Raw genomic sequence first — 22527 nt, forward strand, 5'->3', positions numbered from 1 at the left:
ATATATATAAAATATAAATATATATCATAATGATGCCAATAAGTAACATTTCCTGGGCACCGACTATGGGCCAGGCACACTGTTAAACACTTGACGTGCAGGATCCTATGTAGTTCTCACAGCCGCCCTATGACAGGCACTGTGATACTCCCATTTTACAGATGAGGAAATGAAGCCTTAGAGTGGTACAGTCACTTGCACTGGTAAGTAATGGAGCAGGAATTTCTGTTACCAAGCCTGGGCCCACACCACTATACCACACAGCCTGGCACAGTGCCTGGAACATGGACTTCATCCAGATGGTTATCACTGTCATGTCTCCCTACTGGGCCCCTGCCTAGCTCTGGAGAATGGTGTGGCAGTGAGGACCCCCCATCTGGTTCTCCCTGCCCCCATAGACAGCTCCAACAGCCATGGAGCCCCATACACACTTTAGGAAGCCTTCCTCTTGGAGTGATCAAACCTCCCCCTAGACATAATCTTCCAGTTAGCTCCAGTGACCACAGGCCATGGCTTTCCTGCTGTACAACCTACGGCAACCTCCCTCCAGACCTGACTTGTGCTCTGGGCGCCAGAACTGCTGGCCCAACAGGGAGTGCTCACGCCCTAGGAGTCAGGCCTGCTGGCACTCACACCTGGCACCTGCCCCAAAACCCTTTCAGGTCTTCTCAGAGGATCTGGGCCGCAGGCTTGGGTCTCCCAGCAGCTCAGAACTCCAGCTGTCTGGAGGCCTGTCTGGCCAGAAGGAATCATGCGAATCAGAAAAGCAGTGCCCTTAAGCAGCTTCTGTACTGTCCAGTGGAGCTGGGGCACTGGACGTGGGCGAGTGCTGGAGTCTGGGTGTGCAAGTGCGTGAAGGAGAGCGTGTGCGGGAGCGAGAAGGTAGCGGATGTGAGTGTGTGTGCGTGTGCGCGCGTGGCTCCGAGTGCGCCGCTGCGATCTCTGTCCCGGGGCAGGCGGCAGGCGGGCGGGGAAGGTCTCCTCCTCCCATCGCGTTGAGAAATCTCAGTGAGTCACCGAGTGGTTCTGCATATTAATGAGCTCGCTTGCGGCTAGGGCAGGAGCGGATTTAAAAGAGGCCCGGGCGGGCGGAGGGAGGCTGTGGAGAGAGCTCGGAGCCGAACGCAGAGCGCAGCGCAGCGACAGCCCCGAGGCACCCACCGACGGGCGCAGCGAGAGCCAGTCGGGCCGGCAGGCGCGCTCCGGGCAGAGAGAGGCGAGCCGGGCGGCGTCTCCGGGCCGCCGCACGGACTGGCGGGCGCCCTCCCCGAGTCCCTGTTCCCGCGCCGCGCCCCGCCGGCCAGCATGAGGCTCCTGACGGCCGCGCTGCTCCTGCTGCTCCTGGCGCTGTGCGCCGCGCGCGTGGACGGTGAGTGCCCCGGAAGGTCCCTTGTCGCCGTCCTGCCCCGTCCTGGAGAACCCAAGCGCCAACTGCTAGGCTTCCTGGGCCCCCGGGGATTCTGGGTGGGCACCGAGGGCGGTCGCGGAGCAGGAGACCCCGCGTGCAACTGAGCGGCCCCCGCGCGCTCTCTCGCAGGGTCCAAATGCAAGTGCTCCCGGAAGGGGCCCAAGATCCGCTACAGCGACGTGAAGAAGCTGGAAATGAAGCCAAAGTACCCGCACTGCGAGGAGAAGATGGTTATGTGAGTTCTCGCTCCTCACCGCGAGCGTGTGCGCGCTGCTCTTAACCTGGTGCTGGGGCACAGCATGGGGCTGGGTCGCGCTAACAAACGTTTCTCTCTGCCTTTGGCAAGGCCTTGGCGAAGCCTTTGTAATTGCCCAGCGAGTCCTTGGGACGCTGGCACGACAGTCTGGAAGAGAGTTTGGAAAGAGGGTCACTGTCCCATGCTGCGGAAACAGCCTCTAGGAGGATCACCCTTGCTGGGATTCAAATGGGTAGCCTCGGTGTTTGCACTGCCCACCTTTCTAGGGCGATCAAGGGTTAATGGCTCCTGTGTGCCAATTTACAACACTCAGATTGAAATCACTCAAAACACACCCAGAACTGCTGAACTCGCATCCAAACTGTGAGGCGTGCTGCCTTCCTGTTACTGGAGAGAGGACTAAAGCAAATATTGTCTTAAGTCCTCAGACTCTCCGTTCAGATCCTTTTTCCATTCAGGGGACCATGGATGGCCAGTTTTTGGCTTCTAGAGATTTCATTTTGGGAATGATCCTGGCTCTTCCGTCACCAGCTGGACTCCTGTGGGTCCCGGAGCCTGAACAGTGCTGTGGAAAGTGCTCTGCTGGGGTTAATGAGCCACAGGGCTGGAGGGGATGAGGGGAATATTTTTAAAACTGGGGCAAAGCAAGAGAACACTGAGTTTCCTTGCTCCTCTGTCTTCCCAATTAACCACTTGAGGCCAGCACCACTGTTTCCCCATCAATACGCTCTTGGCCAGGCAGGGAGCCCTTGGCAAAGTAGCTACCAAATATCTGCCACGGACCATTGCCCCTCTTCCCCTCCCCCCAAAACAGAACACACTTTATTCACAGTCTGGGCAAGTGCCTTCCACCCCCTGGACCCGCTGGCCCAAAGGCCTCCACACAGTCTGCAAAGGCAGCCCCCACGCCCCACTGCCACCTGGGGGCTGCACAGTCGGGCTGAAGTTAGGATTAGGAAAGCCAGCGGCCTGAGCTGAACCCCACTGCCTCCCTTCCCCGGGCACCTAAATTAACCTCCTGTCCCTGCCCCTTTGCCTTGCAGACCAAGTCCAGAAAAAGTGCCAGAAAATCCTTTTTGATGGGGGCCAGGGGTCACATGAGCTGGGAGAGGAGCTACAAGCCCCTCCTGGCTCCCAGCCTGGGGGCCAAAAATGATAAGGACTTGCAAGTCAAGTCCTGCACTCCTCTAAGTGCTGAAAAATGCTCCACACACCCAGCTGGTTGCTGAGACCTTGCAGGAGAGAAGTCGGGTATGCAGTGCAGGCACATCTCCGAAGGACAGAATCCTCAGTAAACAGGCTTGCTCTTTTTCCTGGCTAAACTTTTCAGAATAGAGAGGAAACTGACAGCCGGGCAAGTATGTCAGAAGGCGTTATGTAGCCATGTGAAAACTTGCAGGGGCCTCATGAGATCCGCACACCCTCTCCAAAACCTCCACCCCATTCCGGGAGTCCCCACCCCATCCCTGAAGGGCTGGAGGGCGTCTCCCCTCTCGAGCTCCTGAGAGACTCTCGGGATCAGATGAGGGGCCAGCACTTTTTGCCAAAGCAGGTTTTCAGCCACAAAGGCTGAACAAAAGCAAGTTTTACAGCTCACCCTGAATCGCCCCAAAAATCTCTTGATGAGGCTGAGTGAGGCAGTCTGCTTTGCAAGTGGGAGTCCTTGCACCCAAGGGTCCAGGGGAGTCCAGCTTCTAAAAAGGGCAATTTGTGTCATATGTCTGCTGAGCTCTTGCCAGAACCCTCGGCACCCCAGAACTGCTGAGGAGAAGGGCACAGGACCCAGAATTTCTGCGTAATTGCTGGGGGCAGAAATCCTCATGTCTTCACCCCACAACCAATTTTCACAGTCCGAGTGTTGTGCCAGAGCACATGAGCACTGTGGTGCGAGGGCTGAGCATCCTCTCCTGCTGCCCCCACCTTCAGGATTTGAGATCCTCAGCCTGTACACTGACCTAACTGGGGAGGGGGGTTTTATCAGCCTTTGCACATCCTTTCATTGCAAGTGCAAAAGCAGCATTTCTGTAGACAGAAAGAGCAATGCATGCGCTGACTGCCTGCAGAGGAACTAGGTATTATGTGGAGGAGAACAACTAGACACCACTCTGAAGCCTGGCCCCATGCTCAAGACCTAGAGGGAGGTACAGGACATGGGGAGAACCAGGCCTCACACACAGGGCCAGTGAAGTCAGGGCCCAGTCACTTGGCATTAGCAGAAGACCTGTCCTTGCCCCGAGAAGCTGAGGCCATGCTGGGGGCCCTGGAAATTGAGAGCACAGGGAAGGGACGAGAACAGGTTGCCCTGAAACATTCTGCACCCGCTCTGGTGGCAAGAGTCGGTTTTCTCTCCTTGTCAGTCAGCTGGGAGACCCCGAGTTCATGGTGACCCTGCTCCCTTCTAGAATTTGGCCCATGCAACCTGACACTTTACCTTGGGAACCTGTGGGGGCTAGCTGACCTCTCTCTCTCCCTTCCTGCTCTTCCCGCTCCAACCTCCAACTGCCCCTCTTTGCCCTCCCCCATTCCCCAGCACCCCAGTCCTCCTCCATACCTTGCTCTTGCTGGGACCTCTCAGGAACTGACATCCTCACCTCTCACCTTCACTTTCCTTGTCTCCCAGATGGTCCTTTATTCTTGAACACCATCCTTCCTCCCCTATCCAGAAGCTTCCTCCTAAGTCTTGCCACCCTGGCGCAGCCCTGGCTGAGAAGGACATAGCAGTTCTGGACAGCAGTCCTGCCTCCCCCTCCAGGCTGGAGCTCACATTAAGGCTTCTCTTTCTCCTTGGCCATCCCATCTTCCATGACAACTACTAATAACAGTAACTATTCATTGTGCATCTACCAGGCGCTAGGCACTTTGCATAGATTATATCCTTTAATCATCCCAGAACTTTAAGAGGTAGGTCCTATTATTATACCCATTTTGCAGATGGGCAAACTAGATTCAGAGAGGTTACCCAAGGTCCCACAGACACACCTGGGATTCAAACCCAGGCCCTACACTCTGTACAATGCCACCTGCTTCTCTACTGCGTGGCAAGGCCTCCACTGGGTGTTGGAACATTGGCTGATAGAGGCCTGAAGGGAGATCTCATTTTCCTGCCCTTCATGCCCAGGAATCAAAATGGGCTTCAAGGCCACCAAGACTTAGCTTCAGGATCACAAATGCACAGCCCCCGGACAATCTGCAGAGGATCTGCGGGAACTGGGGTTTGAAGGGTCAGAGACCATAGCATGTGCAGAGTGTGTCCAAGCCCTGCCGTGGAGCTCCTCAAATCCAAGGAGAGAGGTCTTGGCATGTGCACCTTGCTGGTATTAGCTCTCTCCACCTCTCGAGCCCAGGTTCAGAGGAGCTGGAAGCATCCTCTGACCTTTGTTCCCCAAGGGAGGCATAGCCCTTAGACAACATTCTGCATGGGGGTGAGATGGGGGTGGGGAACTAGCCCAGACTCTGAGGGCTCCAGGGGGAAAAGTGAGACCTGATCACTCCATACAGGGTTATACCCTAATGGGGAGTCAGAGATTAAAGGGACACCCAGAACCTTCCAAAGAGCCAGCCAGGGAGTGAGCACCTGGGTAGGCTCCCTTGAAAGGAGGGAGGAGGCCACAGTCTCTCACTGCCCTGATTGGGACAGACCAGGGCCACCCACAGGCCACACTGAGGGGCTGCCATTCAGGGTCCTCAATCCTCCTCCCCATCTCGTTCCATTTCAGCATCACCACCAAGAGCGTGTCCCGGTACCGGGGTCAGGAGCACTGCCTGCACCCCAAGCTGCAGAGCACCAAGCGGTTCATCAAGTGGTACAACGCCTGGAACGAGAAGCGCAGGTATGCCCCACCTCCTCTCTCCTTCTTTCCTACCTTCTCACCAGATCCAGATCCCAGACCCCTTCTAGGCCATCTAGCCCTGTCCAATGCGTGAACACCCACCATAGTAGCCGCAGCAAGCAAATACCGAGACACTGCTTATATAACCCCAGGGACGAGGAACTCACCACTTAACAAAGCAGGCTATTGCTCTGTTGGACAGCTGTAAGCATTGAAAATTTATCCTCTTGTGAACTAAAGTTTGTCTCATTCTAACTTTTATGTTATGGTCTTAATTCCTCTTCTTATTTAAGTAACTTAAGTTCTTTGACCCTCAGTTTCCCTCTGTCAAATGGCTGGGCAAGCACCTGGCATGGCTCTCTCTCTGATTCTTGTGGGGTGAAACATGACCACTTAAGTGACTGGGTTTATTAACTATAAAACTGTAGGTACAACCACAAGGTGAACAACATATTCTCCCCTCGAGGTGCCCCATGCCCCCTGCTGCCCAGAAACCTGATAAACTCCTTCCCATGCAGATGCAGGGAGGGACCTTCGATTTGAGAGAAATTTAAAATCAGAGCCACTCTTAACCACAGGGAGCAGCAGTAGCCAGATGACGAGAGCCCGGAACCAGATCCTTGCCCTCTCTGGGCTCTGTTTCCCCATTATCAGAAGATGGCTTCCCAGCTCTGATCTCCTGGGGTCCGTGTCTGGCCTCAGAGGGGAGGCAACTCCCTGGCTCCCCCATACCACATCAAGGTGAGCCTGTCCTGGAACAGGCCCAGTCCTGGCACACTCAGAGCCTGTTTACATCTGTACCTGCTTAGCACGGCCAGGGAAACGTATACATATACAAGCACACACACGCGGGTGACCTCCTGCAGAGGGAGAACCCAAGGCTAAGGGTGTGGGGGGGAGTGACTTGCCTGGGAGCCTCTCAGTGTCACCTTCCCCTCCCTACAGCGGGTGCCTGCACCACCCCTCCCATCGCCCCGCCCAGCAGGCCCTTCCACCGTAAGCTCAGCTGGGACCAGCTCTCCCACAGCTGACACTTGGGCCCAACCCCGCTACCTGAGCTTTTTGTGCTGTCTCCAGAACTGCCTTGTCTGCAGTTGCTTGAAATAGAAAGTGATGAGAGCGTGAGATTATTTTCTGTAAATGTGATAGGAATGAAGCCCTCTCTCTGGTCTGGTCAGGCAGCTTACACGGCAAAAGCAGGACCTGTCCCGTCCACTGTCCGTCACCCTCCAGGCCCTGTGTCATCAAAAGTGGGACGAGGCTAACCCTGGGGCAGTTCATGGGGGTGGTGAGAACACCTTCATCCAACTGCTGGGAGAGACTCAGGCCTTTGGCGCACGTTGCCCCTCCCCCTCCACCCGGAGCGCAGCTTCCATGAAGAGGAGGCAGGCGTGGGCCCACGCAGCCACTCTTTTTACTTCTGCAAATGCCAATGATGAGGGCAGTGGGGGCACCTCCTGTACCTCCCGTCGTCACTTCATTACAAAATGAGCATATCCCTCTTTCTTGGAATGCTGAGGTGTCCCCGGGAGAGAAGGGAGCAGTCCCTTGCCCTCCCCACCTCTCCTCTCCCTGTAAAAGGTTGCAAGTGTCTTCGTGAATGTGGAAGGGAGACAAAGGATCTATCTTGAAGTCCTCTTTGCAGAGAGGGAGAGAATGCTGAACCTCGGGTAGAGGAAGGAGAAGGCAGTGGGCCAGCCCATGGGGGCAGACTGGAGACTCCGAGCATCTCAGAGCCCAGAGCTTCCAGCTGCCACTGGAAGCAGCAGCATCAGGCATTTGATTTCAATGCATAATTAGGTGTCTTACTCAGAAATCAGGAAGGAGGCAGAGGGAGCAATGGGGAGTCTCAGTGTGATGTGTGGCCCTGGGGCAGCCATAGGGCAGGAGAAAAGGGACTGCAGTACCTAAATCGAGATGGTTTGGGAGGTGAGGGGACCGGTAAGCTTGTGAATGCATACAGGCCTGACAATGACCAGAGGAAGTAACCCCGGGCACAGCCTCTGTGACAGCCCCAGCCCCACTAACCACCCTTTAGTCTTCAAGCAGCGGCTTCTAGACTGGTGTTTTTCTGGAGGACATGCATTCTTTAGGCAAAATACATAGACAGAGTCAAGCCGAAGTTGAGGGAAGGGACGCTCTCCTGCCCCGCCCCCTCCCTGCCCATGCTGAAGACAGGACATTCACTGTTCATTGGGCAAATCTTAAGTCTCTTGTGCCTCAGTTTCCACACCTACAAAGAGGGTTTGTTTCATAGGACTTCGAGGATAAAATGAGATGGCAGAGATGGAAGCTGTTTAGAAAGTACAAATCCAGATTCGGGTGGGCTTTTGTGGTCCATGTGACGGCATCCTCTGAGATATCCCCCTACTTCTCTGGGCTCCTGCAGTCCTGGGAGGGGGCACTCCTGCAGACAAGCATGAAGCAGCTCAGCCACCAGCCTGCGCACCACCTGAGTCATGTGCTGACCACTTACACGAGTGTTTCCTCTTCCCAGAGTCTACGAAGAGTAGGGTGAAAAGTTCCCGCTGGGAAGACTTTGCACCCGTTGGGAGACAAGCAAAGGACTCTGCAGATAAAAAAAACCAACCCTTTCTTTCTCACAGTATGCATAAGACACAAATTATATATTGTTACAAAGCACTTTTTACCAAGGGTCAGTTTTTACATTTTATAGCTGTGTGCAAAAGGCTTCCAGATGTGAGACCCGTCTCTCTTGCGCTCCAGACTTCATCACAGGCTGCTTTGTACCGAAAAGGGGGAAACTCATGCCTTTTCTTTGTTAAAAAAATGCTTTTTGTATTCGTCCAGACATCACTGCACATCTGAGCTTTATAAGCGCCTGGGAGGAACAGCAGCTTGGTTGAGACATTTCATAGCAGCGTTGCTCCGTTCCTAGCGCGGGAAGCTTCCGCCCTGAGGTCTTGGCGCCTCGGCACAGCTGCCACAGGCTTTCCTGGGCCCAGGGTCGCCACAGGCTCGGGGGAACTCTGCAGCCGCCCCGGTCATTGGGCAAGGAGGAACAGATCTCTCTGCATCTGTTCAAGGACCTGGAGTTTGGCTGCTAGAGAAAAGTGCTTCATCCCCCCCGGTTAATTTTTACACACTCTAGGAAACATTTCCAAGGTCCTGGGATGGCAAAGCACACAGTCTTTTTAAGGAAGGGGCTAGGTCTTCTCTCCAACCTGAGGGTTTGTGAACGGTTCACGGCTTCAATCTTGAACGCTTCGGAAGCACGTGAAGTTCCCGACACTGTTAGCAAAAACCTTAGAAGAAAACTTAAAAATGTATGAATCCATGCACAATATACAGCTACGGACACACATCCTGTTGACGAGGGAGAACTGTCACCTATGTTTCTCTCCCTCATCGCAGCAGAAGAAGCAGTACTAAAGCGATCTGTCTGTGGTTCCCACGTCCTTCTTCAGTGATAAACAGTGCAGTCCCCCTCTGAAAGCTGAGATGACCACGAGCCCCCTCCTTTGTAAATATACTCTTACGACGCCCCCTCCACACGCTGCCCCTTCAGTATACGCCGCCCTGCACTGCTGTGTCATATGCTATGTAAATGTCAGACACCATTAGCGCTGCATGCAGGTTTCATATTCTTTCTAAGACAAAAAGAAAAGTAATAAAATATATTTGAAATGTACCAAAATTCTAGACTACTGACCTTTTCTTCTATTTAATTAAGCTAAGGTGACAAGTGAATGTTTACCAAGTCCTGGATAAACGGCGACAAATGTACTGGGAAGGAAAACTGGTGTTTCCCAAATACCTGTCAACGCTGTTACCTCTATAGAATGTTGTTACAGTCCCGAAGACAGGAAGCCAGGCCTCCAGGCTAATGCCTCTTCCCCAACTCCCACACCTGGGGCAGGTTCACCAGAATAGCCAGGTTGATGCACACTTCCGTCCCCATTTAGAGAAGTTAGTAGATGGGGGACCAGTCAAAATACCCTGCAGTGCAGGGCCCCAGGATTCCAGTGGGACTCAGAGAGGGGCGGGAAGTGCCCACGGAGAGGCTGTGAGGCTCTGGAGCCAGGCTGTCTGGGAGCCACAGCCGGGGAGATGCTGAGGCTCCGTTTCTGCTTCTGCAAGATGGCAATGATGAGTGAATACCTCCGGGCACTTCTGGGGACTGAAGGAGGCAAGCCACATAAAGCACTCAGGATACCAGGGCGTGGGAAGCACTTGGTAAACGTGAGCGCCTTTCATAGTAACAAAAGCAGGCCACTTTGCACAAACTGAACCCCGCATCTCACTGGATCCAAGTCAGCCAGGCCCTGAAACAGGCCGCCCTGTGCCCGCCTGGATCCCCCACACTCTGCAGGTCTACCCAAGGAGACATGTCTCCACATGGTTTCCTGACGTCACAGCTGGCTCTGCCAACGCTTATGGGGCCACCGAGCAAGTACCCTGCCCTAGCATGTCCTCAGCAGGGTGCTGCTGCAGACCCTTTCCAGCACAGCCTCATCTCCTGGCAGTGCCGAGTTACACCAAATGTATTCCCGAGGAGACTGAGAACCAGAGAGGTCGAGAAAGTTGCCTGAGGTCACTCATCACACCGCTCCAGTGGCTGAGCCTGACAGCCTTTCTGCTGAGGGAAGCAGGGGGTGGCGGGCTGAGGCCACACTGGGCCGGGGCGACCGTGAATGCCCAGAACGCCCAGAGTTGGTCCCGCCTTCCCCTTTATTATGGAGGAAGAAGGGAGTCTGGACAGGACAGCCCAGACACCAACAGACAGAACAGAGCAGGAGGAGAGCTTCAGGAGGAGGGTGCAAACCAGGGCAGGGGAGAGCAGAGGCCAGGCCCCTCCGCCAGGAGCCCTGAACCTGCTTGGCCCCAGATCAGCACCAGTGGGAGGGGCCGCTGTAAGGAAGTTAGCTGAAAGAGCCTCACCATGACCACTCCAGTCCCCAAACCCTCCACCCCCTCCACACCCCCAGTCCCGCCCACGCAAGACAGCTCCATCGGCTCGCTTCACCTTCACCTTCCACTCACTCTAAACTCACCACACCGGGGCCGGCCCGGTGGCCTAGTGGCTAAGTGCTCATGCTCCGCTGCTGGCGGCCAGGGTTCGGATCCCCGTGCGCACTGATGCACTGCTTGTCAGGCCATGCTGTGGCAGCGTCCCACATAAAAAAAAAAGTGGAGGAAGATAGGCACAGATGTTAGCCCCAGGGCCAGTCTTCCTCAGCAAAAAAAAAAAAAAAAAAAAAAAAAAGAGGAAGATTGGCATGGATGTTAGCTCAGGGCTGATCTTCCTCACAAAAAAACACATAAATAAAAAAAAAAAACACACCCCTCCTCACCCTGGCTTGGGGCTCTGCTCGAGCACTGCTGGCCCACGTATCCCCTCCATTTTCTGACCTCCCAAACCACAGACTGGATTCTTAATAACAGAAACAACGTCCCCGTACAGCACTGACCTGGGCACTTGCCCTGCATGCTCCCTCTCCACCCTCCCAACACTGCTTTGCTGTAGGTGCCCAGACAAGCTAAGCAACGCATTGAGGAGGCACAGACGGAAAGTGGAGGGAGAGCTGGACGTCACATCCCTGTCCGTCAGAGAGCCGGAGGAGTGGAGATTTTGTGTGTAAATGTCTCGACTCTACAGAAACCGTGTGTCCCTGGAGAACAAAGCCTGGGCTATGCTTCTGTGGATGACTTGGACTCTGTCCTCCACCAGACAGGTATTAGCTGGACCACTAAGAATGGGCTCTCAGCCCCAACACGTCACCAGACACCAAATGAGGGCCCTCCAGTGCCAGGAACTGTGCTCAGCGCCCGGGAAGAACGCCCTCTTTCCCGCCTACAGAGCTGTTTCCTGTCCTTTTTCTCCTCTGGGCTTCCCAGCAGCCCTATGAGACGTCCACCCACCACATTCCAGAAAGGACAGTAACTCGTGCAGCAAACCAAGGCCAGGCCGCCTTTCCGAGTGGCTCTCCGGCCTCTCCAGGGGGTGAGCACACTCCTCTGCACAAGGGGGAGACCATGCCATGCAGTCCCCACCTCTGGAACCACCACTTCCTCACAGACAGGCATGCCTCAGGATCCAAATGCCACACCCCTGACCTCCCGCTCTTCACAAGCACGTCCTGAGCAGGTATGCACTGCTGCACCAGGCCTGACACCAGGACAGCCCCAGCCTGGGGAGCTCCAGCTCAGCTCTGCAGCTATCATTTCCACCCAGCCAAACCCTCCTCAGATCCCCCCTCTACCAAGGAGCTTTTCCTGGTCTCCTCAGACCTGGGGTCAGGACCAGCTACATAGTTGCAAGGCCTGGTGCAAAACAGATGCAAAGCCCCCACCCAAAATTATTAAGAATTTCAAGATGGCAACAGCAGAGTATTAAACCCCAGCATAGAGCCCTTCCTGGCACACGGTTCTGTGCAACTCATATGTCACAAGCCCATGGAGCCTGCCCTGTACCTCGGGTACCAACTCTAACACCCATCTGGACGGCTCATTTTGGCCCTGAGTCATTACATGACTTGTACTACAACTTAATAGCTTTATTTTAACTTGAACTTCTAACAAGATATGTTCTTAGAAGACAGGGACTTTGTTTTATGCTTCTTTGTAAAAACCTCCCAGAACCTATGCTAGCATTTACAACATACTCAAACACTATGAATTAATCTTCGTCTTAAGGAGCTCCCTGAGAACATCCTTTCTGCACTCATTCACTCAGCTACTATGACATGCAAAGCCCTATGCTGAGCACCATGGGGAACGGTGCTTGAGGTGCTGGCCTTATCCTCAAGGGCAGAGTTCAGTCGCTCATCCACCAGCCACTGTTTCATTATGAAGCATATGCTACGTGTCACACACCGCGCTGGATGCTGGGGACGGCCCCTCCATAAACTCAGGCTACAAGGGAGACAAAGACACTGCCTGAAATTGCCTGGTGCTCTAAGCACCATGCTAGAGGGCCACACGCAGGCTCTAGAAGCACCCTGAACGGGCGCCTCACCCGGTCTTGGAGCAGGTGACCCCTGACCAAGACCTCTGCCGGAACTGGGAGGACTCACGGCAAATCGCACGTTGTTCTCAGGCAACAATAGGAAGTGCTGATTCCATGCTGGCTCTGAAGTGGCCCATGGCTCCAGTGTCCATGTGCCACGAGACAGGCCAACAAGGACAGAGAGCGCTGAGGGCGGAAAAGTGAAGGGTGCTGAGGGAATTCAGAGGGGCCTCAGGAACACCAGCCACGCCCCAGCAGAACGTCCAGCCAAATCAGCCACAGCTCCAGCCTGCACTCCCATTTCATCCCTCTCTCTTGCTCTCCTTCATCATCACCTCCCGTCTGTCCTGCCAGGGAACCGTGGCTGGGGCCTCCCCAGCCTCACGGGCAAGGAAGCCCACTACAGCTTTTCTGCTTACTCTCCCACACAAGGAAGATGTACTGCTTGTAGAGCCCTTAGGATATTTTCCTGTCCTTCCTTTTTTGAACAATTGAATAGATATTCTTGGAGGTTATCAAGAAAGCAATAAAACCCAAAGCAATTTTCTTACTTTTAAGGTAACACCTCCCAGCTTCCCCCACGCCAGACCGCTCTAATCTGCGCCACCAGAGGGCGGCAAAGAGCCTGGTGCGCCTCAGCCAAGCGCTCTCCAAGTTCCCTGAGGCCGTGTGAGAACAGTGACAACAGTGACTGGTACAGTGACTGCTTACTGTGGGCCAGCCCGGTGCTGAGGACCTTACATGCCTCATCCCATTGAATCCTGGTAACAGGTGGGTACTATTATCAGCTCCACTTTACAGATGAGGAAACCGAGGCTCAGGGAGGTGAATACACTGCCGATATTTACAAAGCTAGTAGGTGGTAGACACAGGATTCAAACCCACATGAGTCTGGCCCCAGAGCAGGGCTTCTGCTCCCTGAAGAACACATTGTCTTACAGTTCCTGTTGACCCCGGGCCACAGGAGATTGTGCTGTGCCCTCACCTGGGGCTGACCTCCTGTTACTGAAAGAGATTCATCATCCATTTACCTTGGGCTGCAGGACCACCAGCCTTAGCCAGGTTTGTTTTGTGTGGGCCTCGTTTTGTCTCTCAGATGCAGAAGAATGCAACAACCACATGCCCTAGAGCTTCTCCCACTGACCCAACAAAGTGAGCCCTACCACTGTGAAATCGCGGCTCTGGCCCACCTTTGGCAGACAAATTCTGCTTGAGTAGAAGCAGCCAGAGATTTTTTCCCCCAACTCCAAATAAGTTGAATAAGCAAAATGACTATGCTATCATCAAATTCAACTCAACATTTTAGTTAGAAACAAGTTGAAACCATCAAGACGTTGGTTAAAAAAAAATTAATTCAAAACCAGAGTTAAAATAATCAGCCCTGTCTCACAGTGAGGAGAGTTGATATTCCAGGATGAGTGGTGGGATGTGTAATCAGATGCAGATGAGACTCTCATTAAATATTCAAAGTTATTCTCCAGAGCAAGCAGGAAGGTGAGGCAATGGACTCTTTCTTTCCACCCAGTGCTTCCTTAAAGACAGCCCTCACACAGGAATCACTCCTAAATTTCAAAGGCTTTTGTCCCCCTGAAATAATGGCCTGCAAAGACAGACTGGAGTTAAGAATTTGCATTGGTACAGCCAAAAAAATATTATAAACCAAGAAAATTATGAGAGAAAGAATATACTTCAATTTCTTTAAAGCCGCTAAGATACCGACCCTGCTGATTCCCTGTACTTGGAGGGGCAGCAAAGTTTAATAGAAACAATAGCAAGAACCACAACCAATACATATTGAGTACTTTCTCACCAAACTCTATTATTAGTCCTGTTTTACAGATGAAGAACTTACAGCTTAGAGAAGCTAAGTAACTTGTCCAAGGTCACACAGTGGCCAAGCGGTCTTGGGCAGTGTTAAAATCTTCATTTGGACACTAGTAGGGTGACCATATGTCCTGGTTTGCCTGGGACAGTCTTGGTCTATGACAGTTGTCCCACTATAATTATGAAGAGTTTTCCCTTTCACTCTCAAAAGAGTTCTAGTGTGGTTGATAAATTATATGATCACCCCACTCCCAGAGCCTAGCAGGAGAGAACATAGGGTGTGGGATTGTGTGGTGTTTAAGAAATGATTAATCGACTTCTCCCTTGGACAATCTACTCCTGAGTGAGTGCGGGCCCTTTGGAAGTAATGGTAACTCTTGAACCCCACAGAGCACCCTAGAGCATCTTCCCAGGCAACCTCCTGGTTTTCCCTGTCCCACCCCGCCTGCCTCCCCTGCTGGACACAGACTGGAGCTGACGCCCATGGCTGTTCACTGGGGGCACGTGGCACTTTGGAGACCCACCTGCTGAACGAAGACCCAAAAGAATCCACGGCCCTCTCTCTGTGTGTCTGTCCATATGAGATTCCCCCAACAATTAAAGTATCAGATTCTGGTTTCAGGAGAACAAAAGTCAGCCAAGCAGCTGCAGGTCCCAGAGGACTGAGGCCTTGACAGTTTGGTTGGCAAGTGCTGTATACATAGAGGAGGAGTGGTAATGGGATATGGGCCTTTGACATCCTATTCTGATTCAGGGAGGCTGGGGAGGGCTGGTGCACATCAGGAAGCTTGGGGAAATCCATGGAGATCCAAAGGTGCAACTCCCTCGGGACCGACAGCTTTTGTCAAAGTTGGAGCGTTTTCCTACAACAAGGATGCCGACTTGCTCCCTTCCCTGAGCCTAGAAGGAACTAGGGTGAGAGAGAGGGCAGGGACCCAAGATGCAGGCCATGCTGGAGCCTCCACCTTGCTGAGCCGCCTGGAGCTGGGGCAGCTCTGGGGGCTCACTGACTCTGCTGTCCTCTCCGTCCTTAGCCCTCAGGCTGGCACCTTATTCCTGAGGCTTCAGGATATGCCCAGCTGCCGCTCTGTCTGACCTGACCCACCACAGATGCCAAGAAGTTTTCTGCACTTTCCCCAAGTCTATTCAAACAGCTCCTCGTGGGACAGATCCACAGAAGGGGCCCGGGCCCACAGCTCAATGTCCCAGCCCCACGTGTCTGCAGAGCTGAGAATGCAGGCTGTGAGCCAGATGGACACATTCAAATCCTGGTTCCTCTCTCCAAAAGCCGAGTGACCAAGGGCAAGTTACTTAATTTCTCCCAGCCCCAATTTCATAGGGCTATAGTGAGTATTAAATGAGAGAAATATCTCAACACAGAAAGTAAGCAGTCAATATGTAGTAGTTGCTTATTATTATTATCATCCTACCTTTAAAAATTTCCAAGAGAAAACTGTAGTTTTTCCTGTGTTGACCTACCTGGATTAACATCACATTTATTAGGCATAAAAAGGCCAAACATGGGACACATATATATCAAGAGAAGAAGTCGGAACTTTCTGTGAACTTGGGCAAACTTCCGTGCCTCAGTTTCATCGTTTGTAAAATAGGAATAAAAATAGTGCTCAATCTCAAAGAATTTTTTAAAAAAATACTAAATGAAAAAACTCAAGTAGAATATGTAAAACTTTGTGTGGCACACAATAATCACACGGTAAATGATAGCTAATAATAGTAACAATAATTTCACGTTACTCACAAGGACATATTTAACAATCCAAAGACTTTTAAATCTGGGGGAAAAAACACCTTAGAATCTAATCCCACCTTGTATGCAAGAGCTAAATTTCTCTGAAGTTATGAGTTTTTAGCTGCTTTTGGACACTGGGCCCCCTTGAAAAGCTGATGAATGCTATGTTTCCTTTTCCCTGAAAAAAATTCACTGACTATTTTGCAAACAATTTCAGGAGATTCTTGGATTCCCCTGAAGTCATCCTTATGGTTCCTCGGACCCTGTGTGAGTAATTCCTGCCTTAGACCATCCCAGATAGGGCAACCAGATGAAGCTGCTTGAATGTTTCCAGTAACAGGAGCCTCGCAATTCAGAGAGCAGCTCACTCTGTGGTTGGAAAAGTTCAAGTGCTAAAAAGCTTTAAAATTCTTCCTTAAAACTGGACACTGAAAGACGCTTCCCGAGGTCCATCTCTGGAGCAACAGAAGTAGCAGAATACCTTCTTCCCGTGCCAGCCCTTGACGTTTTGGGAAGGCAGGGAGCACACTGTAACAGGTCTGATCCTCTCCAGGCTAAACGTGCCTGTCCACTCAGCATTCCAGGTGATGACTCCCAGGCCCTTTGTCACCCAGGTCACCCTCCCCAAACCACCCCCTGGTGGCTGTGGCACATTTCCTTTGTCCAGGACACTGTACTTTTATTAACTCCCCCTAAGTCTGTGCTGCAGTTCTTAGCCACCTCATCACATCCTTGAAGCAGGCATTTACCGGATCCCCAAGGCCTCATCACACAAGAGCAGAGTTTCACACCTCACACCCCCCACTCCAACCTTGTGTTTGGGCAATTGATCTTTTGAATCTAAGCCCACCACTCTACATTTGTCTCAATTAAATTTAGTCTCGCCAATTTCTTCCCTAACACTCCAAACCTTTGGGGAGTGTTTGGAATTCACGTTCTATCACCCAGGATTAATTCTGCCTCTCAGCTTTGAGACATCTGCAAATCCCATAAAAGATAAGGAAATCAATGAGACGTGAGCATCTCCCTGTGTTAAGCTCGGGGCAAAGTGCCTTATACACATTCTCATTCAATCTTCACACCAACTCTGTGAAATAGGTATTGACATCTACACTCTTATCCCCATTTCATAACCAAGGAAACTGAGTCTGACAGAGATTCAGTCACTTATATAAGGTCACCCAGGTACCAAATAGCCAAGCCAGCATTTCAACTCAGGCCTGTCTGAGACACACTATGTCACCAGACCCTCAGCATTTCCACATTGAATGGCCTTTTTCTAGATATGTCTGTCTCTCCAACAAGGCTGTGGGGTCTCTGACAATCGTGAATAGGTTTTGCCTCTGAATTCCCAGCCCCTGGCAAGTGCTTGGCACAGAGTAGGTGTTTCATGACTAGTGGAGGAGGGACAGTAAGGAAAGGAGTCACTGCGGGCTAGTGTGCGAGAGAATGCTTCTTGAGCTGAGCCCTGATGTTCAAATTCTTCTTTTAGAGCATTTATTATACCCTATAGAACATTAGGATATACTGTCATCCACATATGACCAGAAGGTTCTGTGTCCCCAGCACCCAGGACCATGCTGGCCCTATGATTATGATATTCATTCATTCGAGTCATTGGAAGCTGACCCAGAAGAGTGACCCTGCATCCTCCCACACCCCTGTCCACCCCTGAGCCCAGCAGTGGGTCTCCCAGTGTGCCTCCCACCCCAAGCTGGCCTCCTCAGCACAGGGGGCTGCATGTTGGGAGGAAGAGGGTTCAGTGAGCCTCTGGCTGAGATTTCTCAAATGCTCTTGAGAGGATACCCAAATTTCTGACTAACTCAAACGCTCTGTCTCATAAAACAGATTCTTGAGCGAACTCACAGAACTTTTACACTGAGGAATCAGGGTAAGAAGAACATGCTTAATATAAAATGACCAAACACCACCACTGGTATCAAACTACCCTCTGAGTGTCCACCCAGTTCTGTCCACACAGCATCACTTTTCCATGCACACCCCCCTCATGGCATACAAAGCCTACTATGGCTTGTCCCTTCTCTACAGGCTGCAGGACTTAATTCTTCTGAAAACCATCAAGTAGGAGTTCCACTAAACATATCCCGAGGGGTTAATAAACTGAAAGACAGACCAAGGGAAGGCAGGCTAGGGCCAGCGCTCACATGAAAGCGAAAGATCGACAGCGCCATCCTGTGGTGATTTCACAATTTGCATGCTGCTTGACTTAACCGCTCCTCAGTAACAGCATCCCAGCATCCCACGCTTTCCTTTGGAAGCCTTCCCCAGCCTGGAAAGCCTGAGAGGGCTGTGTATCATGATGCCCACCGTCCCCTCTCCCACCCCCGACCCCAATAGTAGGGAATGGGAATATATGACCCAGGATGGCCAATCAGAGCCCAGCATCCTCCCCCCATGATTGGCTGAGACATGGGCACATTACCCAAGAAAGCCAATCAGGGACTTCACAAGATTTACCAGGTGGAAGCGAGAGAAAGAGGCTCCTCTTCTCTTTGATCACAAGCCATAGGATGTGGACTCCACACCAAAGGTCATCTTTGGGATCCTTTGAAGAAAACCTGCCCAAGAACAAAGCCAACACACAGAAGGAATCAGAGCAGAGAAATGGAGCGACGGGACTAAGACCACATGGGTTAGCCCCTGGATCTAGCTTTGCCTGAGGTTGTACCAGCTCTCTCTTCCCAGTTATACGAGCCAACTCATTCTGGTTTTGCTTGAGCTAGTTAGAATCAAGTATCTGTCACTTGTAATCAAAAGAAACTTAACACATCAATAAAGGAAAAGAAAAAGTAAGGTCCAGTTGCAGACAATAAATTATGCTTACATTAACTTTATAATTCATAAGGCTTTTTAAAAAACAACTGTGAATAACAGCTTTAGTGAATTAAAAACCGAAATAATTACATAATATAATAAATTTTAAAGCCGTGGATTTCAACCTAATAGATTAAAATAAAAAGCTAGCATGGAAGAAAGATCTCCATCAAAACGGTCAAAAAGAAGTGATTGTGGGGTATAATAGAACCCTTTCTGAGTATTTTATATTGTCAAATATCTCTTTGCAGCCTCTGTGGCAATATGGAGATATCCTCAGGACCTGCTGAATAAACCCTTTAAGCCAATAATCCCATTTCTAGAAGACTCTCTAATCCCTAAGAGAAGAACACCAATCAAGGAAATTAATAATTACATGGAGATGTTCACTGCAGCATTATTTACTACAGGTAAAAATAAATAAACAAAAATGAAAGCAACCTCAAAACATTGTATATGACATACTCATACAATTGAGTATGTTACGGTATGTCAATTTCATTAAATATACATAGCTAGGCAAACTATTCATATGCTGACTATAGAAATATTTAATCAAAAATTTGTTGAACACCAACAATAATTTACTGAGTTCTTATTATGGGCTATGTTTTTACATGCTTCGTGTCATTTAATCCTGAAACAATTTAAATGTTAGGTACTTTTTTACAAACTCTATTATAGGTGTAATCTAAGGCTTGGAGGAATTTAGAACTTTTCAGTGAAAATGACAGACGAAGAATTTGAACCTTGTAGTCCGAGTCCAAAGTCCACACACATGCCTGCTGTGCTGCACTCCAGGAACCAGGGGAGGCACAGAGAAAGTCACCTGAGTTACATGAATAGGCCTTTGTGGGAGCTGCTTTGCACGTTTAGCTGTCCTTTTCACGTTCCAGGAGGAGGTAAAGGAAAGAGCCTTTATTCAGCCTCTACCAGGGGTCAGGCACTGTGCTGGGTACTTTGTTTCCATTGTCTACCTTAACCCTTGCAATGATCCCTAGGGGAGATATCACAATCCTTTATGTCTCCAGAAGCTGCGTTCAGAGAGACTAAGAGGTTTGCTCCTGGTCAGGGGCAGAGCCCCTTAACCACGTGTGTAACAAGAAGATGAACAGAGAAATCAATGGAGACCTGCTTAGTCAAGCAGAGGATATGGATCTGGGAATGGTCTGGGGGCTTTGAAAGTCGGGCAGGATATCTGTGCTCTAAATCAGGGGGTGGGATATCTGTGCCATAGAGCCTGTAATAGGGAGAACAACATTATGATATAAATGGTTACCATTATTGCACTCTTACTACATGCCAACACTATCTATGATCATCTCACCTCATCCTAATAGTGGGCCTTCAACCCAGGCATTAATATCCCATTTTGCAGATTAGGACATCCAGCAAGTAAGTGGCACAACCAAGCTACAAAACTAAATAAAGATCCATTCTACACCGCAGCACACGGCCTCTCTGGGGCCCAGCACTCTCCACATCTGGATGGTTGAGTCTGTGGCACATTTCCAAACACCGGAGACAGAGAGGGGCTGGGGTGATGTACCCCACGTGGCTCCGGGGGAGGGCCGAGGTTCCGAATGGCAGCAGCACAGCTGGTGGGAGACAGCGGCCCAGCTCCCCACTAATTGTCCCCCTTTGTGGTGTTCGGTTAAGGACTCGGAAGAAACCAATCTTTGTGTCTTTTCATGGTTAAAATTCTACATGGAACAGAAACCTCAAAGCAGTCACCAAGCCAGTCTTTGTCGGGTTTCTAGGCAGTAAGGAGGCTGCATCTCAACACTCAGCGCTCAGAGAGAAGGGCTCGGTGATTCAAAGGGGAGCTCAACAAGAGCCTTTTCTCCTAAGTCCCTGCAATTTTGGACTCACTTTTAATCCCCGGAAGAAAAGTTGGATCCCTTTTCTCCTGCACATCGCAAGGCTGTTCCTGCAAGTTCAGAAACTGTCAGTGGAAGATTTCCACGAGTCGGGCGGTCCCCATTTTCTACCCCATTCTGGTAGAATCAGCTTGGTTTTCAGAACTTTGAAACCTTCATTTTTGAAAAAGCTCAATACACTCAGCAATATATATATATATTTTTTTTAACTCAAGTTCCTAAATACAAAGAAATAAATGCATTATAGTTTCACAAACAAGCTTCAACTGCATTCCTCCAGAATAAAGTACCAGGCAGGTTTCTGAAGAAGCCCCTTGGTGGAAGCTTTGGCTTAATGTGCTTGTCCTAAAAGAGCGTGTTTATCCTGAAAGAAAAACCAAAGGCAGATTTAGGTACCTGGGGTCTCCGAATCCCCTCTCCCAGGTAGGAAAGGAGCTGTTCCCAGCTTCGAGAAGAATAAACAGCTTCTAAAGGCAAAGACCTCTTGCCTTCTCTGGGCCAATCGTCACCATCATCATCAAACCTATCACTTATAGAGCAGCTAAAATGTGCAGGGCCCTGCCTGAGGCATGCGACATACTTTATTCCATCAAATCCTCAAACACTCTAGAGAAGAGGCCTGCTTATCCCCACTCTACAGGTGGGAAAGCTTGAAGACTCTGAAGAACATACAGCTAGCAAGGGGCAGAGCCAAGGTCAAGCGAAGCTGTCAGACTCCAGTCTGAGTTCTTTCTGCCCCAACCTCCTGCACCACTGCCCTTCTCCAAACCCTGTGCTGAACTGATCAGGACCCACAAACCTGGAGATGAGACTGTGATGCTGAGGCGGGAAATTTTCCTCCTTCTCTTCAAGAGGCTTTCCGTTGACCCACCCAACCAGGCTGTTCCCAAACAAATGTCCTCTGACCTGTCTCCCCAGACAAAGTGGTACTCCAGCCTCTGTCTTCTTTATTACTCTGGTCAGCCAACCAACTGCACACAAAAACCCTGCTCAAGGACCCTGGGATCCAAAGGCAGCAATGGTTCAGCCATTTTGGAGAGCACTTTGACAGAATATTATCATCAAAAATGCCCATTTCTGGCATCCTACAAAATACCTGACGAGTACTCCATAAATGGATGGCACACTCAAATGGGACAATTAAAGATAATTTAATAAAGGAAAGTCAGTAATGTGCTGAGGCCAGCTCTACCAGTCCATGAGAGACGATTGCTACATTTTCAGACTTTTTGTGAGTCAGTTATTAAATTGTTGATATCTTGAAATTAGCCATGGTGGGAGAATTTACACCACAGAAATCAGGAAATGCTACAAATCAGGGTTTGGTTTGGTTTTTCCCAGAGAGCCAGTTATTAAACATTTACCAGCATACCCCTGGAAGAATTTATAAAAATATGGGCAAAGTTAAGGGAAATTGAATGGGATAATGCAGTCCCCTGGGGTTAGCAACAGTGGGGAGCTGTTGGCAATCAAACCCTGAAGGAGCAAGAGTGAGGAATGGTTACCAAACCTAGAAAGTGTAGCTGGAGGGGAGGGCCCTCCCACAGCACCTTTGAGAGAGGCGACCCTGGAGGGCAGGAGACAGGGAAAGAAATACCCCAACTCACCCCCTTCCCACCTTACCATCTCCGCCTTGTGCCTGCCATTGACCGAGCCCACCTGAAAGCAGAGGGTGAGGGAGCCCCCTGGTGAAGTCCATAATGACCAGCCTCCGGGGGCACCATGCAGATGAATGAAAGGTAGAAAATGGATCTGGGGGCACCCTGTATCCGGA

General features: G+C 50.8%; 1 protein-coding gene and 1 long non-coding RNA gene across 5 annotated transcripts in view; one reads left to right on the forward strand and one right to left on the reverse strand.

The window, feature by feature from the left end:
- LOC106803349 (uncharacterized) overlaps positions 1–22527 on the reverse strand; it is a 161498-nt gene that overhangs the window by 95992 nt on the left and 42979 nt on the right. For all 3 annotated transcript variants that reach the window (XR_015551963.1, XR_015551964.1, XR_015551962.1), the window contains exon 2: positions 18517–18617. This is a non-coding gene — a long non-coding RNA (uncharacterized LOC106803349). The remainder of the gene's footprint in view (positions 1–18516; positions 18618–22527) is intronic.
- On the forward strand, positions 1105–9152 carry CXCL14 (C-X-C motif chemokine ligand 14). Of its 2 annotated transcripts, none has more exons than XM_087429769.1 (4): positions 1105–1369; positions 1538–1643; positions 5381–5494; positions 7752–7985. In XM_087429769.1, the coding sequence occupies exons 1-4, from the start codon at positions 1306–1308 to the stop codon at positions 7768–7770; spliced, it is 303 nt and encodes a 100-aa protein (XP_087285895.1). In that variant the 5' UTR covers positions 1105–1305; the 3' UTR covers positions 7771–7985. The 2 variants fall into 2 exon arrangements, with proteins under 2 accessions (XP_087285895.1, XP_004420231.2); XM_004420174.3 differs by lacking the exon at positions 7752–7985 and adding an exon at positions 7992–9152 and having other exon boundaries at positions 1172–1369.

This window comes from Ceratotherium simum, chromosome 4 (genome assembly GCF_057802395.1).
Source record: "Ceratotherium simum simum isolate JZ-2026a chromosome 4, ASM5780239v1, whole genome shotgun sequence".
NCBI lineage: Eukaryota > Metazoa > Chordata > Mammalia > Perissodactyla > Rhinocerotidae > Ceratotherium > Ceratotherium simum.

Bases quoted from the DNA above. Each gene is read 5' to 3' on its own strand.
- CXCL14 (XM_087429769.1), top strand. From the start codon at position 1,306: ATGAGGCTCCTGACGGCCGCGCTGCTCCTGCTGCTCCTGGCGCTGTGC. The intron at 1,370-1,537 runs GTGAGTGCCCCG...GCTCTCTCGCAG, and splicing joins GTGCGCCGCGCGCGTGGACG to GGTCCAAATGCAAGTGCTCC. The intron at 1,644-5,380 runs GTGAGTTCTCGC...GTTCCATTTCAG, and splicing joins TGCGAGGAGAAGATGGTTAT to CATCACCACCAAGAGCGTGT.